This window comes from Borostomias antarcticus (genome assembly GCF_949987555.1).
Source record: "Borostomias antarcticus genome assembly, chromosome: 3".
NCBI lineage: Eukaryota > Metazoa > Chordata > Actinopteri > Stomiiformes > Stomiidae > Borostomias > Borostomias antarcticus.
Genome location: NC_140236.1, coordinates 6,619,430 through 6,637,062, shown reverse-complemented (window position 1 = coordinate 6,637,062; position 17,633 = coordinate 6,619,430). Strand labels below are relative to the sequence as shown.

At 48.0% G+C, this 17,633-nt stretch overlaps 1 protein-coding gene across 2 annotated transcripts in view; it reads left to right on the top strand.

Moving 5' to 3' along the window:
- Nucleotides 1-16,745, top strand: part of clstn1 (calsyntenin 1) — a gene marked incomplete at both ends in the record, with an annotated part of 29,027 nt that extends 12,282 nt beyond the window's left edge. The window contains 17 exons of one of the 2 annotated variants that reach the window (XM_084461602.1): nucleotides 2,215-2,244; nucleotides 3,719-3,914; nucleotides 4,547-4,755; nucleotides 5,097-5,246; nucleotides 5,616-5,801; nucleotides 6,047-6,295; nucleotides 7,012-7,133; nucleotides 7,832-7,994; nucleotides 8,399-8,449; nucleotides 9,550-9,707; nucleotides 10,077-10,225; nucleotides 10,531-10,775; nucleotides 12,591-12,761; nucleotides 13,085-13,230; nucleotides 13,382-13,517; nucleotides 15,671-15,855; nucleotides 16,548-16,745. In XM_084461602.1, coding sequence (XP_084317728.1) covers nucleotides 2,215-2,244; nucleotides 3,719-3,914; nucleotides 4,547-4,755; nucleotides 5,097-5,246; nucleotides 5,616-5,801; nucleotides 6,047-6,295; nucleotides 7,012-7,133; nucleotides 7,832-7,994; nucleotides 8,399-8,449; nucleotides 9,550-9,707; nucleotides 10,077-10,225; nucleotides 10,531-10,775; nucleotides 12,591-12,761; nucleotides 13,085-13,230; nucleotides 13,382-13,517; nucleotides 15,671-15,855; nucleotides 16,548-16,745 — 2,744 coding nt within the window. The remainder of the gene's footprint in view (nucleotides 1-2,214; nucleotides 2,245-3,718; nucleotides 3,915-4,546; nucleotides 4,756-5,096; nucleotides 5,247-5,615; nucleotides 5,802-6,046; nucleotides 6,296-7,011; nucleotides 7,134-7,831; nucleotides 7,995-8,398; nucleotides 8,450-9,549; nucleotides 9,708-10,076; nucleotides 10,226-10,530; nucleotides 10,776-12,590; nucleotides 12,762-13,084; nucleotides 13,231-13,381; nucleotides 13,518-15,670; nucleotides 15,856-16,547) is intronic. The other variant, XM_084461603.1, reaches the window with a different exon arrangement.
- Between the last annotated feature and the right edge of the window lie 888 nt (nucleotides 16,746-17,633).

Sequence of the window (17,633 nt, the reverse complement as noted above, 5' to 3'; positions counted from 1 at the left end):
TCTCTCCAGACTCAAATATTACGTTGAATCGCTGTGCTCCACATACTACATAATAGAGTCTGTGCCACTTCACCGCCCAAGCTGGTATTCTGAAGGTGTATCGATGGATCAAAATCGATAGACGAATTGCCAGGATTTGAACACCAGATTTTTTGCATGAAGTGTCCCAGACCCATAGAGAGATCTGCACCATGCGGTAACGTAATTAGCGTAGCTTACAAAGCGTATCAGCGAAAGAACTCCCATGGGTCTGGCGTTGAGACTTCCAAAGACTTGACTTTGGCCGGGGTTCAAAGCACCATGGCTTTGGGAATGGCTTCCCTCCACCACCATCCCCATGTCTTCTGTCCTACCGCCCTGCTTTCCCCTGCCTCCCATCCACCCTCACCTCAACTGTTTGTACTTAATCAGCAGAGACCAGGAACCAACAGGGCTCCCAGATCTGTTCTCCCTAAACAGTCATGAGGTAGCGCATTTTGGCCACGATGATCTGGATGGTTCCTGCGTTTGATTTTAAATGTCAGCTACGCATCGTGACGGGTCAGCCCGACAGGGAACTCCCAACGTGAGAGGAAGCGGAATCCAAACACTATTCCCATTCATCGCGTGCTATCGGGGCCCTCTCGCTTTAAATTGGAGTTCAATAGAGAGCTTTGCACTCTTTCTGTTTTTGTGTGGGGCTCCGTTTTGATGAGCAGGGCGGTGGAAGTGGACAATGTGTCCCAGCAAACTGGCCCTCCTGAACGCCCACAGTCTGGTTTGGCGTGGCAGTAGGGATGAACATGGACCCTTACTCCCAGCCAATCCCTCTCTGTGTACAAACAAGGCTCATGGCGAAGCCGACCAATGAGGCTACAGAAGCTTGATCAAAGGCTTTGATGTGAGCGCTCACTGTGCATGGATTGGTTCTATGTATGTGGGAGTGTGTGTGTGTGTGTGTGTGTGTGCTTAAGTGTGGATCTGTGATTGGGTGTACAAGTGTCTGAATGTATACCTGTGTCTGTGTGTGTGTGTGTGTGTGTGTGTGTGTGTGTGTGTGTGTGTGTGTGTGTGTGTCTGTGTCTGTGTCTGTGTCTGTGTGTGTGTCTGTGTGTGTGTGTGTGTGTGTGTGTCTCTCTCTCTCTCTCTCTCTGTGTGTGTGTGTGTGTGTGTGTGTGGTGGGGGTGCTTCACTGGGACAGGAGCAGTGTGTGACTGTGTCCCAGAACTAGAGGTGAAGGACACAAACAAGGAACAATCTAACAAGATAGTAACAAGTTCAGGGTTTCTTATTCCCTTATAGAGACAGCTGACCTGGACAAACAGGCCATAGCCTAGCCTTGCTCCATGAAATCTGGAAGGGTCATTTTCAAGGAAGGGCATTCAAACAGCAGTGCAGTGGGAGAGGCCTCTGGATGCTTAACCTTAGACGAGATATACTACATCGAAAGATCAATCTGTTCTCAAAGATATTGAACATTCTTTGATTTTGATTTGATTTTGATTCGGTGTGGTCGTCTAGCATTGCAGGCCAAAGGGTCTGGAATCATTTAGGCATTGTGCTGTTCGCTGGAATAACAGGAGGTTTGTAGTATGAGAGCCCAGACCAGCACTCTGCTGTGGGATTCCTGGAGCCCTGTGAGTGTGAGGTGGTCATTAGAGCTGGAGGGAGAACAGGGGGGGGCACGGCTCCCATTGCATGACTGGCCCAGAACACCAGGCTCTAATGGGAAATCCATTTCTAATTGTCTCGGCCAAAACAAAATGGACAGCTCAACCCACAAGAGGCCAGAATCAGGCTCTACATAGTCAACCAAGCAGAACCAACCAATCGTAGGCACTAGTTTGCTGTCCTTTGTTGTATTTTAATGTAAAATATGTTAAAATTGTGTTATGCTGTATGCTGCGTGGCACTGTAGTGTACATAAGTGAGGAATATTAATGAAAAGTTGAAATTAAGATGTATTGACAGAAATATGGTACCATCAAAGGTTAATTTGTCTTTGGCTTTTGCAAGGAAAATGATAAATCTATTGTGGTACTTGCTTCCCTGAGTTTTGAGTGAGCAAATTGTTTGACTGTAGAGGCTTTTGTCTTACTGGTTTGAATCTAAACGCTCTTCAATGTGAATGTGTTCTCATGTTTGGCCTATACCTGTATCCTGTCCTTTCTGTTTAACCTCTGAACTTCAACCTTTCCTCGACTGACGGGTTATCTTCTCTTCCCCCTCTTGTAGAGAGTTTTGAGGTGACCTTCACCAAAGAAGGTGATGATGGACTCTTTCTCCTGCTTTGTGCTCAATTTTCTTTTATTAACCCACTAACGCAAAATAGCATCCGCACTTTACACAGAAACTCCTGCCATGCTCTTTAATATCCTTCCCATTTGGTTTTCCAACTTTTAAGTTTTTCTCACCCCAAATTCCTGAAAAGTACAACAACTGGATGAAACGTGTGATGTGGGGCAGGTGTACTTAGAAATATCTGTGCATGAGACATCCATTGTAGTTTGCAGACCCTAACAGTGCTTCAGCCATTCAGGGAAGAGGGAAAAGTCTCGAAAATCAATTAGCATTTAACGTCATAGACACTAGCATTGTTTAAGTCACTAAGAGGTAGCGCTTTCCTGACGCTATCTTTGACACGGATATACATTTAATTATAAAACATTGACTATCATTGGGTCCTCTCCTAAAAGAGCTAAACCACCAGAATTATGCAGGTTTGATGACTCCTTTTGTCATTTTTTTTTTATCACTGGCAATTCTGGGGTCTTCTAGTGGCTTTTCTAGAGTCTTCTAAGCCAAGTCGCTGAGATTGTTAACAAATGCAAACTCTCCCTGCTGTAAGTTTTCTGTTGTCTCAGTGGGAATCTTTTGGTAATTCCTCACCACTAATATCTACCATAGCATGGCTGCAGTCGTCATTTGATGTGGATGTCAAGCAAGTCGATATTTCTAACCCCAGTTCTCATCCAGTCCTTTCGTTTGACTACTGCTAATGTACCGGTTTGATTTGATTTTGTATTTCATTTCTGAATAGTTTGGGGCGAGAGGCAAAATTGCACAGGAAGACTTCCCATCTAAATTGAATCTTAAATGGAGACAGTGTTCCAGGAGAACGCTTTTGTTCTGTTTCTTTTCCTTCACAGTGTTACAGTAGGTTTCGATGACTGACTCTGAATTGGTGCCGGTCCAATTTTATGATAATGCTTTTATATTTAACTTCTACTATAAACATATTACACCTCCGTTTTCGTTTTCTTTCCCCCTTATTCTGTTTTTCTGTTCTGTTCTTCAGAGATGGGCCTGTTAAGTGCACAGATTTACACGAATATTGCACTTGCACTCCATGTTTGCTTGGGTGTGATTAGTTTGATGACTGATAACAAGTACTCCTGTGAAATGCCTGTCCACATCTTTTTTCGATTTCTACCTGCATGACTGGATGCGATGTGATCAAGTGGCTTGGACAAGACACTCAGCCCAGTATAAGTGACCACCCCCCCCCCTACCCCACCCCCTCCAACTACTCACCCATACAACAATGCTTTTAGCTTCCTCCACAGACCCCGCCCCCAAACCCCACCCCCACCCTAATGTACAAAACCCTGGCTGATCTTATTTGTTGTTTGTGTGAATTCATGGTTTTTATCGTTAACATAACCCTTTGGCTTTAAGAGCGAACTGGTCCGCCTCTCCTGATCATTCTCAACACTCTCTTGATTCTCGATACGTTTAGGTGAGATTTGCGGCTTCAGGATCCACGGACAGAATGTCCCCTTCGAGGCAGTGGTCCTGGACAAGTCCACTGGCGAGGGGGTCATCCGGGCCAAGGACAAACTGGACTGCGAGCTCCAGAAGGAACACACCTTCACTATCCAGGCCTACGACTGCGGAGACGGCCCAGACGGAGCCAACATGAAGAAATCCCACAAGTACGTCCGCTCTCCTCTCGGGCGGCTGTGGCTCAGGAGGTAGAGCGGGTCGTCCAATGATCGCAGGGTCGGCGGTTCGAATCCCGGTTCCTCCTGACGACATGTCGAAGTGTCCTTGGGCTAGACACTGAACACCAAATTGCTCCCAATGAGCAGGCTAGCACCTTGCATGGCAGCTGCCGCCATTGGTGTTTGTGTGTGAATGGGTGAATGAGAGGGCTTCATTGTAAAACGCTTTGGATAAAAGCGCTATATAAGTGCAGTTCATTTACCATTTTCTTTTTGTGTGCACTTGAGTGGTACTGCATGTGCAATTTATTTTCCCATTGACTGCATTTTGCTCGATTGAAACCCTTTTACTAGCAGTCCTTTTATAATTCTATTGATCTTATTAGCTGCACAATTAAACATCCCCCTCATAATAGAAGAATTTCACACAGACTAGAGAGTACCTTGATCTTGTAGTAATAAATTGTACTTTGTGATTGTAATTGAACTTCTGAAACAAATGCAAAAGGGAATTGATTTGAAATGCCTAATATAGCGTAACATAGCGTATGCACAGTGTAATGCGAGAGCGGGTTTTAACGCAGCCAATCCGTTTTTGACCGCTTGCCGTTTAACTCCCTCAGGGCCACCGTCCACATCCAAGTAAACGACATCAACGAGTACTCGCCCGTGTTCAAGGAGAAGTCCTACAAAGCTACCGTCATCGAGGGGAAGAAGTACGACAGCATCCTGAAAGTGGAGGCGGTGGACGCCGACTGCTCGTTCCAGTTCAGCCAGATCTGCAGCTACGAGATCGTCACCCCCGACGTGCCCTTCACCATCGACAAGGATGGTGAGGGCCACCGCCTGCAGCCGCTGAAGGGCTTAGATATAGACCGCAGGGTTGGGATCTTATTGACTTAGGCCCCGTGTTCAATTGATCTGTGCAAACAGCGGAGCCGTAAAGCTGTCGTTTGTAATTCCCCACAGCACCTCACATCTGACCCACCGGCGTGCGTTTTACCTCGACGTGTCACCAGCCGCTTCCTGTCCCTGTACCGTTACACCCGCCCGCTCGCCTCGCAGAAGACCGCTCTGTCTGACTGCGCGCTCTTTACCACTTAGCCGTCCTGTAGCTTCTCAACAAGGTCAAGACCGGCAGCTCACCCCCCCGTTTTTCCCTTTTCTGTTCAGGCTTCGTCAAGAACACAGAGAAGCTGAACTACAGTAAGGAGCGCATGTACAAGCTGACCGTGACCGCGTACGACTGCGGGAAGAACCGTGCGTCTGAGGACGTCCTGGTCAAGATCAACATCAAGCCCACGTGCAAGCCTGGCTGGCAAGGTATCAAAGCACCCCCCCCCTCCCTTTCTCTGTGTTGCCTCAACCTTTACTGTTTACTGTTTGGGTGTGTCTCTGAAGACGATAGAGACACTTAGCTATGCTAGCGCTAAATACTTGCCCTTTGTAAAGAGGTAATTTAACCCTCAAACTTTGTAGCATTGCTGAGGTAGCTAAAACAGCACTGGTGGATTTTGAGGGAATGTGAATGTCACTTGTTTTAGAAAGGAGATGCACTTGCAAGTTCTGCCAAGTAGTAGTACATTGGCTTTGCCTATGTTAAATGCAATTATTCTAATTCGTTTTGGATAGAAGCGTGAGATAAATGACCGTAATGTAATGTCAACGTTGCTCTCTCTCTCTCTCTGTCAGGATTCAACAAGAGGATTGAGTATGAGCCTGGCACCGGGAGCCTGGCCCTTTTCCCCAGCATGCATTTGGAGACCTGCGAGGAGCCAATCACCTCCATCCAAGCCAGCATCGAGCTGGAGACCAATCACATCGGGAAGGGCTGTGATAGAGACACCTACTCTGAGAAGTCCCTGCACAAGCTGTGCGGTGAGAAACCGCCTTCAGCGAGCGGAATGATATAAGAGCCTTTACAATATACTTGCCAGAATAATCAGCGCACCAAGTCGAATTCCTCCTAATTATCGCAAAAACGTTCACTCGTTAATAAAGATAAAGTGATTTGATTTGTCTTAAGTGTTCAAACTATTAGCCAAGAAAAACAAAATAATCTTTCTCCTCAGCCACGGTTTAAACGCGCCGTCCTGTGTTTTTTTTGGCCGAACCCTCCTCAGGGGCCAGCACCGGCACGGTGGAGCTGCTACCCGCCCCCAGCAGCTCGGCCAACTGGACGGTGGGCCTGCCCACGGACAACGGTCACGACAGCGACCAGGTGTTCGAGTTCAACGGCACCCAGGCCATCAAGGTGCCCGAGGGCGTGGTCAGCACCAGCCTGAAGGAGCCCTTCACCATCTCCGTGTGGATGAGGCACGGCCCCGGGTCTCGCGAGAAGGAGACCATCCTCTGCAACTCCGACAAGACGGGTATAGTCCCCCAGAAGGCACCGTATGCTAGGTTACACTCCCCGTAGACACACAGGGTTCCCACAAGTCACGTTCTGCTGTGTTACACCAAGGCATCTTATGTATAGCTGTGACATTCAAGACCATAGCAACGTGCCAAGTTCAACACTTGTTTTGACTAAGTCCACCGAGGCCTGTTTGTGTTTGTGTGTGTTTGTGTGTGTGTGCGTGCATGTGTGTGTGTGTGTGTGCGTGTGTGAGACTATAATCCTGATCTCCTGCATGTGAGGAGCTAGTGTTTCATCAGATGGTCACAAACTGCTTATATAAGCAGGATTATATCAGGGTGGCTGCTCCCTGTACCGGAAGCTTCCACACAGCCTATGGTTAGGAAGATTAATGAGCTCCATACAGCAGGACTGTTCCAGAGGAAAACAAAAGCAACATTCCACCATGTACACTCACTGTTATACAATTACGTTCTCCAAGCATAAATGGAATATTTGATATCATGTGGCTTATCTTATATCTTATCTATTACATAATGTAATACCTATGTACAGTTGTATATGTATACATTTGTGCACTACTCATGATAGAGCTACTTGCTTCACTATTCTGGCTGCATACTGCATGTTAACAGTCACAGTCCTCTAACGCTCAAGATGTTCACCTGGTCCTCTAATCCCGATTGAAGCCAGTCCATGAACGTTGAACACCTTCTCGTGCTCCCGCAGACATGAACAGGCACCATTACTCTCTCTACGTCCACAACTGCCGCCTCATCCTCCTGCTCCGCCAGGATCCCACCGAGTCCGAGAACTACAAGCCGTCCGAGTTCCACTGGAAGCTTGACCAGGTCGGTCACCCTTTCACACCTCCAACATACCGCAGATGACCGCGTGTGGAAGACAACTCAGTCTTCGGTCTGTGTGGCTCTGTGTATGAAACTGTCTTTATTCAACATGCATGTTGGAGAGAGACGTACACAGAGTCAATGCAGAATCTCTCTGAGGAAGACCTTCAGAATACATTTATAGAGCAGCACGAACGTGGTAGCAGGTGCAAGCTATCAAAAGTGTAGATCTCTGAAGAGTTAGCTATTCAGATTACCTACGTAGATACAGCAGGGTAGGGAGTGAGCGATTACATGTATCCAGCAGCGCAGTGTAGATAACGACGGGTACATTCATCAAGGCCACATATTTCTCAGGACATGCTGTGAATGCTGATAGAAAACAACTTTTTTAAAGATTCAAATATGATAGATTAACTTAATTTCAGCAAGCATGTTTTCGATCTAGAAACATCTACACCCCTGCGGCAGCCTTGCAATTGATGAGGATACCCCAGGATTAATCACAAGAGTGACGTTTCAGCCACCCTCCAAATATCATAGCAAAAATCACTTATTTTACTCATTAGCGCAATTAGAAAATTCCCTTACAGTCCCAACAGAGTATGAGAACCACTGAATAAAAGCTTATTGCAGGTAGGAAGGGAGGTCAGTTTGGTCTCGTGTCTCTCCATCCCTCTGAATTAACCTGCCGCCCCCAGGTGTGTGACAAAGAGTGGCATCACTACGTGGCGAACGTGGAGTTCCCCTCCGTGTCCCTGTTCGTCGACGGCGCCACCTTCGAGCCCTTCCTGGTCACGGAGGACTACCCCCTACACTCCTCCAAGATCGACACCCAGCTCACCATCGGGGCCTGCTGGCAAGGTAACGCCCAAATCCATCCGTTTGCAGGGTTCACATCTATCCATCTACTTTCAAGTTGCCTTGATCATTTATAATCTTATTTAGTCCAATGATATTACAATACTGTTTTCATGTCTAGACTTTCTCTTTTTATCGTATAATTATTTCCATTGCCAGGCATCAGTAGTGCATGTGTCAGCGTCTACAGATTGATTGATTGATTGAGTGATTGAAAACCTTTACTGTTCCCACTGGGGAAATCTTCATATACCTGTAACATGTTAATAGACACAGTACAGTAATAACTCTCTCCTAGCCTCTGAGATGATGCACTGTGACCTCATGTGTGACATCAGAACGCCGACCCCTCCCTTAAATCCTCAACCCTCCTTGTCTTTCCCTGCTCTCTTCTCTCGCCTCTACAGACAACTCAGGACATGACAATGACACTGAGACCGTTTCTGAGGCTCAGCCAGGTTGCTCAAGTCTTTCCCTCTTTACTCTTCAGTGATGTGCATTTTGTCTGTGACGTCCGGCTCGTTGACACCCGCAAACCCCATCATTCGACTAGAATGACATCACCATTCTAGCTGCGCAAAAACGCCTCACATTTTCTCAAACTATTTATGGCATGAATCGGTTTGGATACGACTGCTGTTACGTTCTCCCCGCCTGCGTCATTTCCACCTCCCCCTCCATGCTTTTATTCATGTTCTACCTTTTATCCTTCATACCGGGGACACCAGTGCAGTATTTTCTCAAAACAGCCACCGGGTGATATTCTTAATTACCCAACAGACCAACCAAAACTGCCTAGGCGCGGTGTATTTGCCGATGTCTCCGGTTTCAGCGTGTTTGACCTTGGGAGTCAGGAGCGCCCCACCCCCCCCCCCCCCCCCTCCGGTGTCCGGTGACTGACCAGGCCAGCGATTGTGCTGCCTCTGCGGTTGCGACCGCGTGACGGGGACAGGGTGAACACCGTTGACCTTGAGACGCAAGGGGCTGGCATCAAGTCCCCGCACGGCCCTCACCTCAGCCGCACCCACTCCCGTTCCTCGCTGAAGGGACGTTTAGAATTTAGAAATATCAGGAATCACAGCCGCTTAGATGTAGCTTTCGGACACATTTGAATAATAAATACAGTGGTATTAGTTGTACCTTAATAGAATAGTTGAGATGAATCCAAAGGAATATACCCGTACATCGGCACGGCCCACCCTCACGTTATCCATCCCCCTGGCACTTTCATTGTTTGTTCAGTTTCATTGTTTCTGGGTTCATTCGGTTCATTCATTCTCAGTGACCACCTCGTCCTCCATGTTTATGGAGGCAGATGCTGCATGTGGCGGGAGGCTTGCATCAGCTCATCCATCACCGTCTCCCAGCAGGCCTCCCCGGGCCTTCTAAGGGCACATCTACTAACTTGCATGAGCGCCTCGTCACCAGGCTTTGTGCGCTGAGACCGCATGCTTGTTTCGCCGGCCCAGGGAAGGCCGGTCTGCGGACACGTACACCTGGCTGACTCACTGTGTGTGTGTGTGTGTGTGTGTGTGTGTGTGTGTGTGTTTGCGTCCAGGCGGCAACGCCCGCATGTCCCAGTTCTTCCGAGGGAACCTGGCCGGCCTGATGATCCGCTCTGGGAAGCTGGAGAACAAGAAGGTGATCGACTGCCTGTACACCTGCAAGGAAGGCCTGGACGTTCAGCTGCCAGAGGAGGTGGCCTCCGCCGTCAAGGTCAGAGGGCACAGACACCCGCCAGGACCCTGGAACACACACACACACACACACTGGACCGAATTAGCAAAGAGTCATTGAAATGAAAATGATCTTTTGCGTCGGCATTTGGTTTATTTGAGGTTATTCAAAGTGGCTTTAAATATAATGTTATGCTGACCAGAAGGTAAGCTACGTAGGTACTTTTAAATTGGTCACAATTGAAATTGAGTATGTGCACATACTGAATACTAAGCAGCTCTAAAATCACAACGTCGATACGGTACCGAAACGGGAGCACAACACGAACGCGTTGCGGGAAGTCGAGACGAGACATAACTTGGGCTGCTGCACCCAACGGCCGCACTCATTCTGTCATGTCCCCCTCAGGTGGAGTTCAACCCCAACCAGTCCACTCTGACCGTGGAGGGCGACGACATCGAGGCCTTCGACAAGGTCATGCAGCACATCTCCTACCTGAACTCCAGGCAGTTCCCCACCCCGGGCATCAGACACCTCCGCGTCTCCACCACCGTCAAGTGAGTGGCCCGTTCTGGGAATAGCGTACTTGATTCACCAAAATGTAAGAAGCTAAGAGAGATGAAAGGTAGAAAAGAGATTATAGGGTTCTGGTTTTGTTTTTTGTTTTCAGTTTTTTTTCTTGCGAAGGTAATTGTACATTGAAAGGTCAATATGTGTGAGGTAAAATGTAGCTGAAGAGAATAAAACAGTATTTGCTCAGCGTTCTTTAGCTTTTAGAGCCACAACGCCCGCGTACTTTGCCGCCGTGCGCCATGCCCGACGCGTTTGACCGACCGAACCGCCCCCTTTCCCGCTCCCGCAGGTGCTTCAACGAGGAGACGTGCATCTCGGTGCCCGACGCGGAGGGATACGTCATGGTGCTGCAGCCCGAGGAGCCCAAGATCAGCCTGAGCGGCGTCGACCACTTCGCCCGCAGCGCCGTGGAGTTCGAGAGCCCCGAGGGCGTGACGCTGTTCCCCGAGCTGCGCGTCGTCAGCACCGTCACCCGCGAGGTGGAGGCGGACGCCGAGCCCGAGGGCGCCGAGGGGGCCGAGGACGACCCCACAGGTACGGATCTGCTGTAACCCGCGCCCCCACACACACACACAAACACACACACCTCCACGCACGGGAGATACCACTGGATAGTATTCAGGGAGTACTGCAGTAGAGATGGGATGGGCCAATTCATTCTGTAACAAGAGGGCGGGAATTTCCAGCCCTCAATTTTCACGGTAGCCTGTCTCCAGACCCTTTAATTTCTCGAAATGCGACTCTGGATCTGGAAAGGCATCCGTCCAGATTGATTTATTTCTCGGTTGGGATTCCAACCAGGCCAATCAGCGTCCTGTGTTGGTTTTTGCCTACTGTGATTTGTTAGGGGATGAACTAATCGCTGAGGACTCCCTCTTCGGCCACGCCCATCTCGGGAAACGACTGCAATGGCAGCACTTTCAAGCTGAATAATGAAACAGAATGGAAATTCAGAGCGTGTCGGGCTGTTTTCTTGGCATAGTTCAGCAGAATTCAATAAACCCTCCACCTTCGTAAATGGGCTGACGGTGATGATGCAGAAATTAGACGCTGCAACAGAGGATAAGAACAATGGTTGGCTTTCATCCTTGCTGCCCAGTCAGAGGCCGGAAGGAACAGTCCATGGGCTGTTGTATCTGTGCACACATGTATTGTGTCTCAGCCTGTGTCTTGACATGGAGTGGGCAGTTACGGGCAGTAGCGTGCGTTTGTCTCGGTAGATTCAGGCTCCACAGCAGAGGATTAGGCCTCCACAGGCAGTCTGAGGAAGGGATTGGAGGAGGAGAGAGGGAGAGAGACAGAGAGAGGGAGAGAGAGAGACCGAGAGAGGGAGGAGTTGTTTACTACAGGCTTTAAGGGAGGGGACATCTGAACGGCCAGGCCATCTGTTAGGACTCTATCTGGGCTGAGATCGAGAGATAGGAAGTAGATAGAGACACAGAGAGGAGGTGGATATAGAGAGGGATAGAGAGAGAGAGAGAGAGAGAGAGGAAGTAGATACAGAGACACAGGGAGGAGGCGGATATAGAGAGAGGGAGAGAGAGGAGGGGAGAAAAATGAGTGATACAGGGTAGAGCAAGAGAGCGGCGGAAGGCTGGAGAGAATATAAAGGGAGGGGTGTAGAGCTATACAGATGGGGTGAGTCAAAGTGCCCATTGGACCAGGCCATATGGGACCGGAGGGATTAGAGATTTGTGGCTATTATAGTACCCACGGTGCACCACTGCCCACTCTCCTAATCTCTAATGGACAAGACGTCACGGAGGGCTGGGATTCCTGCTTAATCACGTTCACTCTGTCCATTGTGCCTGTTGCTTTTCAAAGAAAATTGGTATCCGTGACATCCCACGGCTTCGAGTTCCATAATGCTTTTATACAACGGTTGCCACATTTATCCGTCAATATTTCAAAAAGACAGACAATACGAACTTTAAAATGCATTTTTAATGGAACTATTTGTTAATCATTTGCGGATACTTCCGCTGAAAAAGGGAATGTCGCCAGGCAACGACAATGCTACAGCACATCTTTGTAAACATTGATCTGGACACTGCCACGGCTACTAATAAGAGGTGGATTGATATTAAAAGATGTGCGAACGTTCCATTTTAGCGTGGGGATATCGTGGTTATCGCCCTGGCTGGAATGCAAACTGACCAATCTGGACCGGATCTATACCGTTGTATAATAACGTTTGAATACCAGCACAGATAAGGCCGCAAACACACCCTCGTACCTCGTCCTAGGTATCCATGACGACGCGGTAAAAATGTGTGACTCCTGCACCGTTTCCTGAGTCTTTTTGTCCTCTGGTGTCAACCCCCCCCCCCCCCCCCCTTCCCCTTCCAGTCCAAGAGACAGTAGTGTCGGAGGAGATCGTGCACAACCTGGACACCTGCGAGGTGTCGGCGGTCGGCGACGAGCTGGACGGCGAGCACGAGAGCCTGGAGGTGGACGCCGCCCAGGTCCAGCAGCGCGGCCTGGAGATGACCTCCTCCAACCTGGGCCTCGTCATCACAGGTCTGCCTCTCCCGCTAACATAAGCTGAGCTAGGCTAGGCCGAGCCGAGCTAGGCTAAGATAGGCCGGGCTAGAGTCCATAGATCAAGGAGAACTGTAGCCATAGCTACACCGACGCATGAAGAAGTATTCACTTTGTATAGTACTGTTTGCGCCCAGAGAATCATGTGCGCTTTGCGAATAACATACATGCAAACGCTTGCAAGCAAGTTGTGTTCTCTTTGGAAGACACTCACTCACACACACTAGGAGGGGACAGTAACTATAGTTTGTGACTGTGTTCCTGGGTTGCTGGCGTTGACGTTGACCCTCTCTCTGTCTCAGGTGTCAACACCATGGCCAACTACGAGCAGGTCCTACACCTGATCCGCTACAAGAACTGGCACACAGAGGCTCTGTTCGACAGGAAGTTCAAGCTGGTCTGCTCCGAGCTCAACGGCCGCTACATCAGCAATGACTTCAAAGTGGAGGTATGACAGAGCGTTTACTGTCCAGCTCGTCCATAGCACCGGTCATTTACCATTGACCATTCTTATACTAATATCTAAACTATCTAATGTTACATAGAGAGGCATGGAAAACAGTCACAGCATTGCCCCCCCCCCCCCCCTCCCTCCTCAGGTGAACGTGATCCACACTGCCAACCCCATGGACCACGTCAACAACGCCATGGTGCAGCCCCAGTTCATCAACCCAGCGCACCACGCCTCTGTGGACCTGTCAGGTCACAACCTGGTCAACGCCCACCAGGCCTCAGGTACACGCCCCCAGCTCTTCAGCCAAACCTGCAACATCTGTCAGAGTACCGAGCGGGCTAAAACGATGCCTACCGGTCAAAAGTGGTTGATTTCTAATCCAGTTGAGATCATTTTTTGTAAAGGTTTTTTTATTTTATATTTTTTTACCCAAACGGAACCTCAGGATTACTTCTTTATTTTCTCTTTTTTTTTCCCATCAAAACTCTCCTCCTAGATTACACCTAGATTAAACCATACCATTCTATGACACTTTTCTCCCTACACAATACTTGCGCTAGATTCTTTTACTAGTTTCTCGTTAAATGTCATCTCAACCCTATAATCAAACGACTAATCTTAATTTTTTCATCTGAAATATCTTTTTTTAAATTTTTTATTATACCTTGATTTAACCAGGTTAAAGACTCATTGAGATTAAAATCTCTTTTACAAGAGAATCCTGGCCAAGAAAGGCAGCAACACAGTTTCCTGAAAAAAAGACAAAGGTTACGATACACAACTAAACAAAGGTTACGATACACAATGACAACAAAAAACAGCAACACAGCAAAACAACTGCAACACCAAAGTGCAAAATCAGTAATAGTTCATAGTATGACGATCAATTAAAACAATTATAACTACCAATAGATTGGGTTTCTATAACCAATCTGGTTCTTCCTGTGGATTAACGTCGGTGAGCAGAAGTAGGGCACATAAAATATGAACTGGTTTTTAATGGTGCAAGTTAGGATTAGAATGTAGTTTTCCACAACATCTGGACATCTGCATGGCCGGTTCTCTGGACATGACCTCTTGTACAGCGTCAGTAATCTCCATGGCTGACGGGCTTAGTAAGCCATCTATAGCGCAGGGCCTGGCTCAAACGTACACAAAGCACGCACAGGCGCACACACTCATACACACACACACACACACGCACGTCCATACTAAGTAGAGCAGGTTAGTAGAGGACACAGTCTATTTAAAGTAAGGTAACACACACCTAGACTGACTGTGCTGCCTGTGATACTGTACAGACAGTAAGAATTAACATTATATTACAGTCATTTAGCTGACGCTTTTATCCAAAGCGTTTAATTTAATTTAATGTAGGAAAAGCCAGTGTACTACTACTGTACTTGCCAGAACTCACAAGTGCATCTCCTTTCTAAAACAAGTGACTAAGAGCATCATCTAGTGCTGAAGGCAAAGTGCAAGAATAGCAATCTAAAATACAATAGGGGTTTAAGAGGGAGGATCATGGTGATACTTCTTGAAGAGATAAGTTTTGAGCCTGCAACGAAAGATGGGCAGCGACTCTGGAGGTAGGAGGGGGCTGTTCCTTTCATTGCCCTATAAGCTAGTACCAGAGTTTTAAACTGGATGCGAGCTGCTACAGGGAGCCAGTGTGGGGAACGGAGAAGGGAGGTTGTGAGGGAGAACGTAGGGTGGTTGAACACCAGGCGAGCAGCAGCTTTCTGGACAAATTCCAGGGGTTTAATGGCTGACGCCGGGGCCCCAGCGAAGAAGGAGTTGCAGTAGTCTAGGTGGGAGATTACAAGGGCCTGGATGAGCACCTGTGCCGTTTCGTCAGTGAGGAAAGGGCAAATCCTCCTGATATTGTAGAGCAGGAATCCGCAGGAGTGTGTGACGGATGTGATATGTGCGGAGAAAAACGGTCGGTCGTGCAGGGTCACACCCAGATTTCTCGCCGTCCAGGTCGGCTGTGTCGTCAATGGCCAGGTCCCGGTGCGGGCAACCCTTTCCCGGGAGGAACAGCAGCTCATTCTTTTCCAGGTTGAGCTTGAGGTGATGTGTCGCCATCCACTCTGAGATGTCAGCCAAGCACCCAGCTATGCGTGTCTCCACTCGTGTATCAGAAGGGGGAAATGACAGGACCAGTTGGGTGTCATCGGCATAGCAGTGATAGGAGAAGCCATGCGAGCGAATGAAAGAGCCCAGAGATGTAGTGTAGAGGGAAAACAGGAGAGGACCCAGGACAGACCCTTGTGGAACCCCTGTTGTCCCCGTAATTCACCTGATCCAAATATCTTAAATTATTATTTTTTCACAAGCATAGTCAAAGAAAAGTAAATAAAACTACCTGATAAGCTCCTCCCGCTAACGTAACCCTGCCTGTGTGTGTGTGTGTGTGTGTGTGTGTTTCCAGTGGTCCCCAGCGCCGCCACCGTGGTGATCGTGGTGTGTGTCAGCTTCCTGGTGTTCATGATCATCCTGGGCGTGTTCCGCATCCGCGCCGCACACCAGCGCACCGTGAGCGACCAGGAGAACGGCAAGGAGAACGAGATGGACTGGGATGACTCGGCGCTCACCATCACCGTCAACCCCATGGAGGTAAACAAACAAACACCGTTGCCGTCAACCCCATGGAGGTAAACAAACAAACAAACACCGCTGCCGTCAACCCCATGGAGGTAAACAAACAAATAAACACCGTTGCCGTTAACCCCATGGAGGTAAACAAACACGTCCCCTGTCTCTCACACAAGTGGTGAGGCCAGAAGGAATAAAAGAGGAGGATCCTGCCAACTTCTAAAATAAAATAAAAAACCCTGTATAGACTGTCTAGCTACAGGTATGGATGGAAGATATGCTTCTCTCATACAGTAGGCTATTGTGAGGCTATTATAAACTGGGCAAGGTTCATTCTGGATATATACAAATCGTTAACCCAGTTTGGCCCAATGGCCTCTGCACATTATTCAATATCCAAATGATCATAATCACATAATCACACCCGAGACACACCGCCCCTTTCACCTCAAAGACATGACTGATGATCTCTCACACCCTCTCTCTCTCTCTCTCTCACACACACACCCTCTCTCTCTCTCTCTCTCTCTCTCTCTCTCTCTCTCACACACACACACTCTCTCTCTCTCTCTCTCTCTCTCTCTCTCTCACACACACACCCTCTCTCTCTCTCTCTCTCTCTCTCACACACACACACTCTCTCTCTCTCTCTCTCTCTCACACACACACCCTCTCTCTCTCTCTCTCTCTCTCTCTCTCTCTCTCTCTGGTAGACCTATGAGGATCAGCACAGCAGCGAGGAGGAGGAGGAGGAAGAGGAGGAGAGTGAGGACGGGGAGGAGGAAGATGACATCACGAGTGCCGAGTCAGAGAGCAGCGAGGACGAGGAGGCCGGCGAGGCTGAGGACCAGCAAGGCAGCGTCAGCAGACAGCCGCAGCTGGAGTGGGACGACTCCACACTCCCCTACTAGGACACACACACTCACACACACACACACGTACTACTCACACTCACCTACACACAATCTCACGACCGCTAGTACACAGTGGGGCACACACACCCTTACGAATTCCTTTTCAAGGAGCCATGATGTATAAAAAACAGAACAAAAATCCCGTAAACCTATATGTGGTCAAGATTTCCCTGTTGTCATCTTAGTGGTAGTACTCTCAGTGTAGTATACTGTAGTAATCACCGAGTCACCGATTTTTACTGTTTTTTATTTTATTTATTATGTTTTATTCCCGGGAAAACTTGGCCTACGTTTGCATTTGTTTTGAACTATGTGAGGAGCCAACCTTGAACTTTGTGTTTTCTTCTCAGATGTAAGGCTTTCAAATGGAGAATGATTTTTAAATGTATATTCCTTGCACATTGGTTCTAGATTTGTTTGCCGCCAAAACGAGAAGCTTTGACTTGGGTTTTCTTTGTGTGCTTGAGTTGTAGTCTGGGGAGTGAAACAAGATGATGCTTGGAAACACCTAGACCACCTAGTTTCACCTTTCTCCTTTTAGTGCATGAGGATATTTGAAAAGTTGTATGTGTAGAGGAATAAATTGCTTTTTAATATTTTGTAAATATCAAGAAACCATGTAATTAGTCAATGTGTTAGTGAAGGCCTAAACAAAGGGGTCCAATATCTAAGATGACGCAGTACGTAATGTAGAATATTTGTGTCACAAAGGTTATAGCATGTTGCAAAATTTGGCTGAGCTCTTCCGTCATGCTTGTACAAAAGTGTTTGCTTCAAGAGGAGGAACCCAGGACTGTGAGCAGAGGTTTTGTCCTTTCTTTTTGCAAGGAGGAAGTTGTTTATTTTGCTTTTCGGAGGCAGGACTGGTAGACGCTTTTTGTTTTT